Below are 12,510 nucleotides of genomic sequence, written 5' to 3' on the forward strand. Positions count from 1 at the left end.
TCCGTCTATGAGCCTTTTTAGTGTTTAAAAATCTCAGTCATCAAAGACTACATGACATACAGCCGTCACAGGTACTGGACATGACTATATTACTGATTTATTCTGTCCTCTGCTTTGTAGTAGATGCATTATGTGATTCAGATGACACCACTGCCTTGTCTCCAAATAAGCCCAAGGGAGATGATGGGGTAGAGCAAGTAAGTGGCATTTTTTCCCTAGTTAAATATTGGTAAAATCTTTATGCTGCCTATTAACACAAAGGTAACCTAAACTGAAACCCACACTGAGGTATTTTTTTTTTCTTCAAAAAAATTCCACACACTCAGATCTGTGCAAAATGATCTTTTTATTCTAGATTTCGGTCATAGACCCTCTTCAGGAATCCTGAAAAAGGCCTATGACCAAAAGCTATATAAAAAGATAATTTTGCACAGATGCGAGTGTGTGGATTTGTCATGCTGTGCTTGACTTTTGACTTTAAATCCCAGTATCTCAACCACCAGATGAACAGTATTTTTTGTTTCTTTTAAATGATTGAACTTGAAATGAAACCATTTCATAAGTATTTCTGCATACAAATTGTAATGAATCTGTTTAAGATCAAATACATTGTTTACAGTGCACTGAATTTCACATTGATCTCCATTTCTCAAGGTCACCGAGAACTGTCGGTACAGGGAAAAAACAAAAAACAAAAAAACAATCGGATTCACTTAGCTCGAGATGCTGCAGCCAGGAAGCTACTGCGCTACACTCTAGCCCCAATGTTCATGACCCCAGAGTGTAGCGCTGTAGCTGCACAGTCGCTTTAGCTGCTGGCTGTAGCAACTCGAGCTATGTAAAACCGATTGTTTTCGTTTTACATACTCGGTGATCCAAGAAATGGAGATCTATTTGGAAAATCGCTGGATTTCCCCTTAATGCTGTAACTCACCCTACTTTATACTGTTTTATAGGAACATTTCTATGATCCAGCCAGCGGATCAGGGTACCTGGCCTGACGCATTAAAACAATTCAGAGGAAAGCCTCAGGAACCACAAAGTCCAGCACACAATGAATATAATGGAGGACCAGCTTCTGAAGATGTGCCCGAGCCAGTCCTGAATGAAGAACAGCTGAGAGAGGCGGTATCTCTAATGAAGCATTCTTCTGATGAAGAAGTTGTGCGGCTGAAGGTGAACGTTTGATTATCGTCAGAAAAAATGGTCCATGACCCTCAATCACCTCATATGCTTGCAACATTCTCTCGATTTGTGGATGTAATGGATCAGATTGAGCAAGACTGTTACTGTTTGGTGAGATTTCAGCGAAGCTTCTTGAGAGGTGGTCAACTATGTTCAAAGAGAAGACTATTAAACAGAGTAAAGGTCTTTCTTCCTCCAGCATCGAACTGCAAAAAAGGATCCAGGTAGCAGAATCACCACATGGGCTGTGTCCCGGTAGAACACTCAGGTTAAAGTATGGTGAGACTGGGTGTTTCAGGGACATTTTCTGGCTTTTAGAAAACATTTGGAAAGGTTACATGAGTATAGCGTTAATAATGTTCATGTTTTGGAAAATAACTGTAGTGAACACACAAGTAATGATTTGGCGGTAGATTTTGATACAGTGGTTCCTGTTATGCATTCTGCTGTACATGAGATACAGGTTGAGGAAACTATTCAGTTTTTTGAGTGATAAGCAAAGTGTTGAGGAAATGAATCATACTTTAAGTCATCTTAAATCTCTTCTAGGCCCCATCCATTGGATCATGCCTTAGGTATGAGCTACACCAGGCGCGTAACTGAAGCGATCTGTTCGCGACGCGTAAAATTCATTTTTTTCAAACGTACGCGCCGCTATCACATCTGGTGTAGCTACCTCCATTGATTATAGTGCCAGCTAATTGTTGCAGCAGACGCTATGCGAACGTAAAGCTTCAGTTACGCGCCTGGTGTAGCTTCACTGTTAGAATGTGTGGACTTAAACATGTCTGTGATGCTAGAATGTTTCAGTACAGACTGTAGAGTGAGTAAAATTGGTATGTAAGCTAATGTATCACTAACAACAACTTGATATTATGTTCTAGTGGCTTTGTTCCATTTGATGCCAAATGTGTTGTACTGTACATGCATTTACAAAAGGAAATATATTGTATATTGATACATTAACATAATATTTTGTAATAAATATTTTTTCAATAATTTGTCTATGTCCTTCAGATTTTGTAGAACTTGATAAAGGGTAAATAAAGACAAGCAAAATGGTGACTCTAGCAAGAGTAGCTGGGAATAAACTCTGAATAGAGATAAACTAAGATTACCCCATTAAGAGTTAAGATGACTCTGGAAAGAGTTGTTGGCTTATAGAGTAGATTTTTCTTTACTCCCTGTGGAGTTTATCTTGGTGATTTTCCAACTCTCTATAGAGTAAATTTAACTCTGAAAAATGTGCTCTAGGAGAAGAGTCAAATTTACTCTCTGTGGGGTGGGACCAATGGGTCTCTATGACAGAGTCAGAATCGACTCTATTAGAGTCGAAAACAACTCTGTCAATTTTACTGTGTATGTCAGGGTTAGGGTCAGTTTTGATCTCCTCCGGATCATCATAAACTACACAATCCTCTTCCCACTGAGGGCTAGCCAGGCAGCCCTCGGGGTCGTCATAGATGTGGTCTGTGTCAGCTGTTTCCTCGGCGTCTAATTGAGCGCTGTGATCGTGCGGCACGTCTCTGATGAGGCGCTCCGTCTCTGCCTCGCCCCCCTCGCTGTTTTGTCTTCCCTCGGGCCGCGGTGCTTCAAAGGCGCCGTGTGGCGGGAAGCTCGCACCTGTCGCAAACGGAACCTGCAGCGAGACTTCCGGAGCCTTGTCACATCCTCTGCTGCAGGCGCCCCCCTCCTCCTCCTCCTGGGAAGCCTGATCTCGTGGCTTCTGCCGGGCGACCCGGGCGTAGATAACCTCCTCCTGCTCCTGATGTTTGAGAGGAGGGCAGCTGGAGATGTTCCTCACCAAGTCTTTGTTCGGGGGTTTTATGGCGTTGAGCGACAGGCTCCTGAAAGAGGGAGATAGCCTTTTCAGCTGCCGATCAGGCTTCGGCGGTATGCTCTGTGTTGGGGGCGGTGGCGCGCTCTCTGGGACCTGATAGTCGTACACGTTTACCTGGGCCGTGAGCGTATCGGGTTCAGGAGCATGCTCCACTGACAGGCTCTGGGATGAATGTAAACAGGGCCTTTGCGTCCCTTGAGCGAAAGTGATGGCTGTGTTGATAATCCTGAAGAGGCTATCAGCACGGCTGGTGGTAAACTCAAAGACCCCCTCTCCAGACTCACATCTGCGTCCAGCCTCAAAGGAAAAAGTGGACTAAAAATAGAAATAGAGTGAGAGAGACAGAGAGAGAGAGAGAGAGAGAGAAGTGCAGGGTGGGAAGTGTCATTATGAATTCAAAAAGGAAAAATATGACTGGACTGGGGTATGCTTAAAGAGTGTATTCAAGAACATATTAAAGAGCATACTCAAACCAAATATGTCAACAACAACAACAAATGTCTATTATTAATTAAACACAGTGATTACAAACCACTTCTGTATATATGTTGTACTATTTAGTAAATATAAGCAATTTGGTGGATTTCTTTACCGTGTCTTGACCAAATTTCCTGACATAGCAATACGGCCAGGTGAAGAGCACCTCTCTGAATATGGGGTCCTTCAGGAGGAGTCGGTCTTGTCCGGGTGTCAGGAGGTAAGCGCCTTGTAGCTGCCACCTGTCCGAGGCCTCTGTCCTCACCACCGAGACGGGGAAGTCACCTGCTGCCCAGTCAGAACAGACCTGGTCATTTTTCATGCACCGCACATTGTGTGTCCCTGACAAACACGTAATGTTACAAAGGGCAAGTCTTTTATGGCCATGTCTAAGACAGGCGTGACAGTAGAGGTGAAGAATGCAAGAATTATAGAACTCAATTGATGTCCTGCCAAGCTCCCATGTGGCACTCTTCTCTGCCCGAGACAGAGCACGAGAGCAGTTGTTTTGTAGGCGTAACTTCTCGCCGACTTGTCAGGGAGGCGTAACTTTTCATGACTGGAGGGATTCTCAGGCCAGGAAGCAGTGGGAAACTTAACCCTCGGCCCAAGTCCCCGGAGATAACTTTGTAATTCAAAATTGAATGTCCACGGGAGTGAGCCTTGGCGGAGCGAGAGAAAGAGCAGCCCTGTCTGAGCACAGCCTTTGTTCTTCCAGACGATGTTCACAGCCGTCATTCTGCGCCAACCACAAAGGATCTCTTTCTCCCTCTCTGTGTCTTCTGAGATGAAAAGCGTCTCTCTGGCGATGGCAGGACGCCCAAATCTCCCCCGCCCGCCGCCCTACTCTACCACCCTGGCCGTGACCGTGAGCGACTGATTTATTTTGTTGTGTTCTCCCACTTTCAATCCGACCCCTGGAGATTGCTGCTCAGCTGTGGGCCCGGAGATGTGGCTGCACATACGGACGTGCAGCCCCTTGGTGAGAATGAAGCTGAAAAGATAACTATGCTGTGTGGACCGCTTGCATTTCCCGGTTAACCTGGACATCGCTGTCAATCTCGTGGTGCTTTCTGAGACACAGCAAGCCACAGGGCCCACAATTCAAAGTGAGAGTCGACATAAAGCTACAAAAGGCTTGGACTTCAGTGGGCTCCACTCCCTTTAAAATAGAGCACAATATTCATCTATATTTATGCTGTGTCATGCTTCTTCGATTTAATCCACTGAAGTTTGTTCACATTTGCTTTCCCAGTTCTGCCTAATGCATGGCCAAAACAAGAACTGTCATTTTCATTATTACACATTTCAAATTCAGTTAACATAATGTCCACATAATTACAAATTATGAAACAAAAAATACTGTACTGTATGTGGCAAAGGCTTCATAGTAATCCACATCAGCCATTTCTCACAATTCGAATAAATCGGATAAATTCTACACTGCTTAATCTGTGTGTTCACCCACCACCAAGGATTAAATGAAAGTATACTGAACATACATCTATATCTATATACACTTTTAATTCATGTATTAATGTGAGGAGATAAAAGACAAGATGATACATATTGTAACATGTCAATCAAGTTATGAGTGATTGCTCAGTGACATAAGATGGCCAGAACGCTGTGCTAACTGGCACGGAAAGTTATACTGGGCTGTATTTTCGGTCACCAGCGCATGGCGTAAAGTTCGTTATTCACTGGCGCGAAGTTGAATTCGTTATTTTGCACCTTTATTTTTTAAGCATTGCGCCCAGGGGTGTGGCAATTAACAACCTAGGGAGGGACCTGGCGCATTGTCTAAAAATCGCTATCATACACCACCTAAACCTGGTCAGAAGTCAATGGCGAGTTGTTCATATGCTATTTTAAGAGCGCATGTCAACAGTCATATTGGCAGGTGCACGCACCATCCTTCTATCATTCATGAACGCACACCAGCGCACGTCCATGCAAAGCATTACAAATTGCACGATTACAATGGTAAACATAATTAGAATAAAGATATTACGAAATACTGTACATCTCATAATGAGTAGTTATTCACCATCATTTGCAAATTGGTAATGACGGTTAAAAGTGATTAGGGGAGAGGCGAGAGACACGTATGGAGCACAGCTGAAGACGCACTGTCCGAGATATAAGCAACTCCTCTGCAGGATAAATGTTGTTTTATTCAGTCATTTGAGCAACATTAGGGTAAGTATTGCTTTTTCCAGCCTATGTTTTCGATGGTAACCCATTGTCAGTCAATAGTGAAAGTAACTGCATATAACTGTCTTGTCGTTGACTGACTCCTTGGTGAAGTTAGTTTCACTTTGCCAATGAGTTCAAATAATAGACGAGTGCAAATGCGTGAAGGCTATGCTAGGTTTTAGTAAAGCATGGTTTAAGAATGACTATTCCATACGGTCTCGCAAGCAGCCTCCTTCAAATGCGCCGTTGAATGCCAAAATACCGATGCATTTATTTGACATATCGCGCGTTGCGCCGTTAAAGGGAATGACAGATGTCATTCTCATTGGTTTAAAATGATGTTACGCCCCAAACACACCCATATGACTGATTAAAAGACCTAGGAACACCTTGTTACGCCATGCGCTCCACTTTTGAGAACGAAAACCCTCCCAATGTGAACTGGACATCCTACTAAATTTGAATAGACTTTTGACGAGTGACGATGCACTTTAGAATGTCATGATAGGGCCCACTGTGTTAGCTGTTAACTCTAATGTCAGTGTATAACATGTTTAGTTCATATCAGTATAACAAATCAGCCATGAGTTGCATCAGTATGATTTATGCCCTAAAATGTGTGTTCTCTGGCGTCACCTTTGCCAGCTGTTCTGTACCAGGTATAAAAACCTGTGCCATCCTGGCATTTGTCTTACATTGTTCTGTCTGGTTTTGACCCGAAGAAAGAGGTCACCCAGAGGCAATATGATATTGGTGACACAGGAAATTACCAAGTGCACCAGCAGGTCCTACTCTGCTGAACAGACACCACACCATCAAGGATGCCGTCACCACAGAGGTGCATGACATGGTGTGTTGGAACTACAAGTGAGTCAGAGGTGCCATTGGGGCCAGTCACAGAAGCAGCTGCTGCTGCACGTTCGTCTGAGCACTGCAACGTCTCAAACTGCAGAGGTGCTGCTCCACTTAAGAAGTAGGTCTCAGGAAAAAGCAAGAGGAATAACCACAATCACAGCTGCATGTTACCGATCCCATCACTCGTGTATCCGCTGCAGGTTTTAAAAAAAAGAAACTGAAAACAAACAAAAAAAACACCCTACCACTTCCTTCCTACAGAGCACATGGGTGTACTCTCTGCATCTACGCGTAGAGAAAATAGATCTGGTGGCCTTAATGTGGTGTTTTGCCCTTGTTCTCTGTTGCCATTTTAAAGACTAGCTCTGCATAACTGCCTACCTATTTTACCTCTGAATTTGTTGCGTGGTATTTTTAAACATGCACCATTCAACACCTAAAACTTGCATCTCAATGTACAAAATTAGTTTATATGGTCTGAGAATAGACCTAGACCATAGACCAAGACGTGTCTACTGGTTACCTCCAATACCTACAGTAGATATAATTACCCATATACAGTCTATGTAATTACCCTTAACATGTTTTCAACCAGCTATACTGTAAAAATAAATTAAAAATTATTTTAATAATTAAAATAAAAATTAGAATAGAAATAAGAACAACACATTGCTGCAAGGCTTTTCAGAAGCTCCCTCCTCCATTCTATTTCCTTTTAGTATTTATTTATTATTACTTATTTTATTTATTTTTTTATTTTACTGACACCCAGGGCCTCTTCTTTGATGTTGAAGTCCAAAGCAGTTTGACGTGCCCACAACCTTACAACTCAAAACACGCTTCCAAGTCCAATCAAACTTGTCAGGAGGTGGTTTCAATCCAATTATCTGCAGACTGCTGTGAGGCTGACCTCTAGCACACATCCTCAGATGTGTCCTTCCACTGAACCAAAGCACCACCGACTTTGATAATCTGCAATGTGTTCTTCTTCAAACAAGTCTCTAACACGGCAATCATACTTTTTTGCTATGCATAAAACAACAGCGTACAGAAGGATTTTTTTGCCCATTTAATGATCTTTTTAATTTTAATTTTAGATTAATTTGGTCAGTAGTGATGCAAATTAATTGCAGCTAAATGTAACTGGTTAAATTGGTAAATTTTTGACATGCTCCTCGGTATTTCTGCTTTGCATTCCTTGTGATGAATCTACAAGGTTGACTCACAATGAAAAAGGAAGTACTGGTATTTACAGTGTGATCTCTCTTCTCCTCTGACCACTTCTTCTTAAAAGAAATCCACACCCTTTTCAGAGTTGAGAAGTTAAAGCAAGCTGAAATATTTCTGTGAGAATACGGTGGGGGAGCAATTACGGGACTAATTCAGAGAAATGAATGCTTTTGAAATGTACACAATAGAGAGCAATCTAAGAAACTTTCATAATATATGAACTAACTGTGGCTGTGGTGGAGAGAGAGAGAGGGAGGGGGGGTTAAAGGGGACTTATGGCCCTTTTGACTCGTCTCATTTCAGTCTTTGCTTCAGCAGAATAAACCTCTGCTTTGCCCCACACCAAAGACAGTCCAATCTCCTCTGTCCTTTAATGGAATCAAGGTTGGCCAGCTGGGGCCCAAATGGGCAATTTGACTCAGGCCTGAGGTGGGGACTTGAATGGGAGGCCGCTTGTCCTTGAAATGAAACAAACTAAAATAGCTCGCCTCTCCCTTCCCTCTGTCTCGCATCCTCTGTCTGTCTCGGTATTGCTTTCAGTGTTGCTAATATCAGCTATGAAGGTGAGGTCACCATGGATTGCTATTTTTACACAACTCATAATTTTGAGGTGTAAATTACCTTGAGAGTACCAAACCAAGCCAGAATTACCGAGAATATGGGCATTATCAAGAAGATACAGACTGCACACAACCCTGTATGACTGGTTGAATACAAGCTTAACTATTTTATACAGTGCACTCAATCTCCTTATGTGGCTTTGACTTCACATTCCCTCCATGTCCTAAAATGCTCACTTCAAATAAGGTCAGTTAACAAAACTGTTGAAAACATAATGACAAGAAGAACCTACCAATATCTGTTCTTTCATAGAGCGAGTTTTCCACCATCTTGGCATGTGATGTGTCCCTCAAAGACCGCTGCCTGACAAGAGGATCCAACCCACCGCTTTCAGCCCTGTTTATCTGATATCAGATATCAAAGAAGTATTTGTCACATGTATTTGACACAAACAAATGTAAAATGTTGCATTGTATGAATCCAAAAAAATATAGTAATTAAATCTATATGATGATATGTCATACATGGGAACAGAATTCAGGCCCTTAAAAGTACATGTCTGACTCAACTCAGTGGCATTTTTGTCATGCATTACTGAATACAAGTACTAACAAAATGCATCCACCCTCTTTATCATGAACCCAACTGACAAGACTTGGTGTGAACTGAGCTGAGACGTACAGGGAATGCCAGCTCACACAGCCCGGCGATCCAGTGTCTGAACTCCGTGAAGAGCGCCGCGAACAGGAAGCGCTTCTCCGTGGTGGCCACGAGGAAGGAGACGCAGTCTCTCGGGCAGTCCAACAGCTCCAGCTCCTCCACGCTGATGCAGTTTCTCAGCAGAACCACCCGCTTGCTGTCCTGCCTGCGGAGCACGTGGCCCTCGACTAGGCCACCGCCGCTGGCCCCAGCGGGCAGCCCGGAGCCCTGTTTGTACTCGTACAGCTCCAGCCGGGCCACGGAGGACCGGCTCTCACCATACAGCACGCACCACATCTTCTTCCATCTCTTAGTGAGACAGAGAGAAGGCACAGTGAGAATCTGCAGAAGACTCATAACCACGACCGTAGTGTAAACCAGTGTCACATAACATTTTGTCCACTTCTTCCCATAATAGATCATTTTGTTTTTGACATGAAACAAAGATTCAAACACAGATTTAATGAGGTAGTATATACAACATCAGTGTATCTCTTATTATTTGAAGAAAAATTACATTGGTAATTCTTCTGATTAATTTTGGGTGATATTTTAAACAAAGAGCAAAAGCTGTGTCTTACAAAAACACTGGTTGTGGATGTTCTAAAATATTCTTCTCTTAAAAAGCAATGTTTGTTAGTGACCCAAAAAGAGGAATTTTGGAGCATGTTTGCAACTGGTGCCATGCCCTCTCCTGCTGAGCATGAGTCAAATTCCCTTTGCATGACAGTGACATGTCAGTAAAACATCCTTTGGAATGAATCACAATGTCTACCCCCATTTGCAGTCCCATGGTTTATTTATACTGCATAAACATGCACCAGGACTGGAATGTGTTCTTACATTTTCAATCATTCTATTGAAAACAGACATCATGGGTGATGATAGTCTCTAATCACTCTTTACTAAGAGTGATTACACTGACCAGTCAATCAATCATATCTCACTGAGGACACTAACGGAAGATAATCTCACATTTTCTTTGCCGTAAGTAGCCTGCGAAATGTGTTGGGCCCATGTATCTCTACAGCCACCAGGACGGATATACATTAGTCATTCAGGAACAGACATTCATGTGAATCCCAACTTATCATGAGAAAGCATACAGTACACCCAACAAATTGGTGTCAGAGCATGAAAGAACTTATACACTGCATTGCCATGCATTCTGTCGTAAAAGCAATAAGCGGAAACCACACTCTAGAGAAGACTGTGACCTTTCCCTCATGTTACAGGCAAGTTCCTTGGTCAGCACTTGGTTGTACTTGGTTTTACACTTTATTTATCATAGTCACCGCTTACTGGCAATAGACCACATTGCATCATATTCCAATTAAATGTGTTTGCAGAATACTGTTAGTAAAGTTGTTGTTATGACCATAAAAGGTTCAACAGCAGAAAAAATACAAGCTCTCAGATCATTAAAAAAAAACACTGACCCCAAACAAATAGCTGCTTTGTAGTACTGAGAACAGAACTGTTCCAGTAACATGTGTTTTTGGTGTTTTTTTTATCTGAAGGATACAGCGTTAAATGTAATCATGAAACCGTATTTCCTGACAACTCTTCTGCTGTTTAAAACTCCTCCAGATGGAACAATGGTTGTATACTGCCTGTGTTTCAGAACCAGCTGCCTAAAGTCCATATGACATTAATATGCTTCCAGTACACATTGCCAATGCTTGATCTACTGTAAAAGAATCCCATCGATAAGCTTTGACTGGGTAACATCTGCTCGCTATATCATGCAATGATGGAATGAAAGTTCGAACTGCTTTCAAATGTTTGAAGGAACAAACAGAAACTTTTTTAGCTTTTCTATCTTCTTCTGTTTCCATGAATCTCAACATAATTTCTTTGACATCCATCCACTGGAAAAAAAATTGGCTTTAAAAAAGTGTTACAAACTGGGGACAAATGCCATCTGATCTCATGACACAAATGCTGTGTCATGGCAGGTTGATCACCAAACTGATCTTACCTTTCCAAACCGATGCTGTTGGAGGTACAACATGCCCTTCACTCTGATGTTCCCCTCCATTATGTGAGGCCCGGACTCGCCCTGTCGTCCTCCTCCCACGCTTTTTCAAGCACACTGTAACCACGCACTGCAGACAATGGAGTTTGGTGGGTTTGTGAGTGACGTGTGAACCAGGGCTCCCTGTCATGCTCTCTTCCTCTAAGCTTAATTTAGTCACTTAGACGTTGTGCACAGTGTGTGTGTGTGTGTATGCATGTGTGCGGTGTGTGTGTGTGTGTGTGTGTGCGCGCGTGTGCGCATGCGTGTCTGTGTGCCTGTGTGTGTGTGTGTGTGTGTGTGTGTGTGTCTGTATACATCTATTTGTATGTATGTATCCATACGTAATATGTACTGTGTATATAGATATGAAACATGTTGTTCAAATCTGCAGTGGACTCTTTAAAACTATGTGATCAAACAGAGTATATTGACATATTGTGTTCCATCTTGTCTTTGCACAGTATCCTGCCACTGTTCATTTGTCTTTCAGTTCCGCTTTCTTGTCTCCCGTGTGGTTTTCTAGGTGGGAGAAAATAGCAACAGTGGTAGAGCTCACTGATCACAGCTGGTCATTAAACTTTTATGTTAAGTTAAGTGCAAATGTGTGCAAAGATACCTGTGCATATCACACTTGCAACAAAGAAGCAACAGTTGTGGTTGTCTCTGTAAATCGCCTAAAAGTACTTTGCTTGAGAAGACAATATAGTCAAGCACACCGAGAAACAGGGTTTTTGTTTATTTGTTTAAACAGACACTGTCTCCTGTCATACAGGTGTAGACTTCAGCAACATCACTGGCAATAGGGTTGCTCATGCAAGTTAAGACTTGAGTGGGGTAATAGAAGGCATGTATTACGGTATACAATGTGTTGCCACTGGGCACTATACCTCAAAGGCTCCCTGTACCCTGTACCCTGTGTTATCTCACTCAAATAATTACAATGTTATCCTCTGTGTTTGCCCTATTGTCACTTCAAAACTACTGCTGAGCATTTATGTTCAATATTGCAATGATTTATACTACAATTATAGGCAAAATAGTTGCCTCTTTGGCTTATTAGTTTTAAATAGTTTACAGTTCTGTATATGGAAAACTTGAGATACAATTTAATCATTGTTTTTCCCTTTTCAAGAGACTTGTACTATAATTTTTGAATAATGTTTGCAACAATGTCTTTTTGAAAATCTGTTCTCATGCCTGAGGAAGTAGTCAAGAACTTGTATTCTTCTATCAGACTGCCCTCATGTGCTCAACAAATGCTACTACAATTTATGTTCAATTATAATTGTGATATTTCAAACGTATAGAGAGAACACCATTTGTTCTTTTTACATCAATTTATCAGCACAAATGTTACAGCTTGCATGGACATACAAATAGCTTTTTAACTTTGGCTAAAAGTACAGTTCTTTATTATATTTCAGAGGAGTAGCCTATGCTGCTC

General features: G+C 42.1%; 1 protein-coding gene across 1 annotated transcript; it reads right to left on the reverse strand.

Moving 5' to 3' along the window:
- Positions 1-2,362: 2,362 nt before the first annotated feature.
- Positions 2,363-11,301, reverse strand: LOC143122643 (uncharacterized). The gene is made up of 5 exons (XM_076283424.1): positions 11,028-11,301; positions 9,029-9,355; positions 8,640-8,751; positions 3,618-3,787; positions 2,363-3,340 (listed from the first exon to the last, which is right to left on the reverse strand). The coding sequence occupies exons 1-5, from the start codon at positions 11,085-11,087 to the stop codon at positions 2,363-2,365; spliced, it is 1,647 nt and encodes a 548-aa protein (XP_076139539.1). The 5' UTR covers positions 11,088-11,301.
- Positions 11,302-12,510: the final 1,209 nt, after the last annotated feature.

The sequence above is a fragment of the Alosa pseudoharengus genome, unplaced genomic scaffold (assembly GCF_046254945.1).
Source record: "Alosa pseudoharengus isolate Yale_2024_CS ecotype anadromous, Long Island Sound unplaced genomic scaffold, YU_APseudo_1.1 YU_APseudo_1.1_scf_14, whole genome shotgun sequence".
NCBI classification, from domain to species: Eukaryota; Metazoa; Chordata; class Actinopteri; order Clupeiformes; family Clupeidae; genus Alosa; species Alosa pseudoharengus.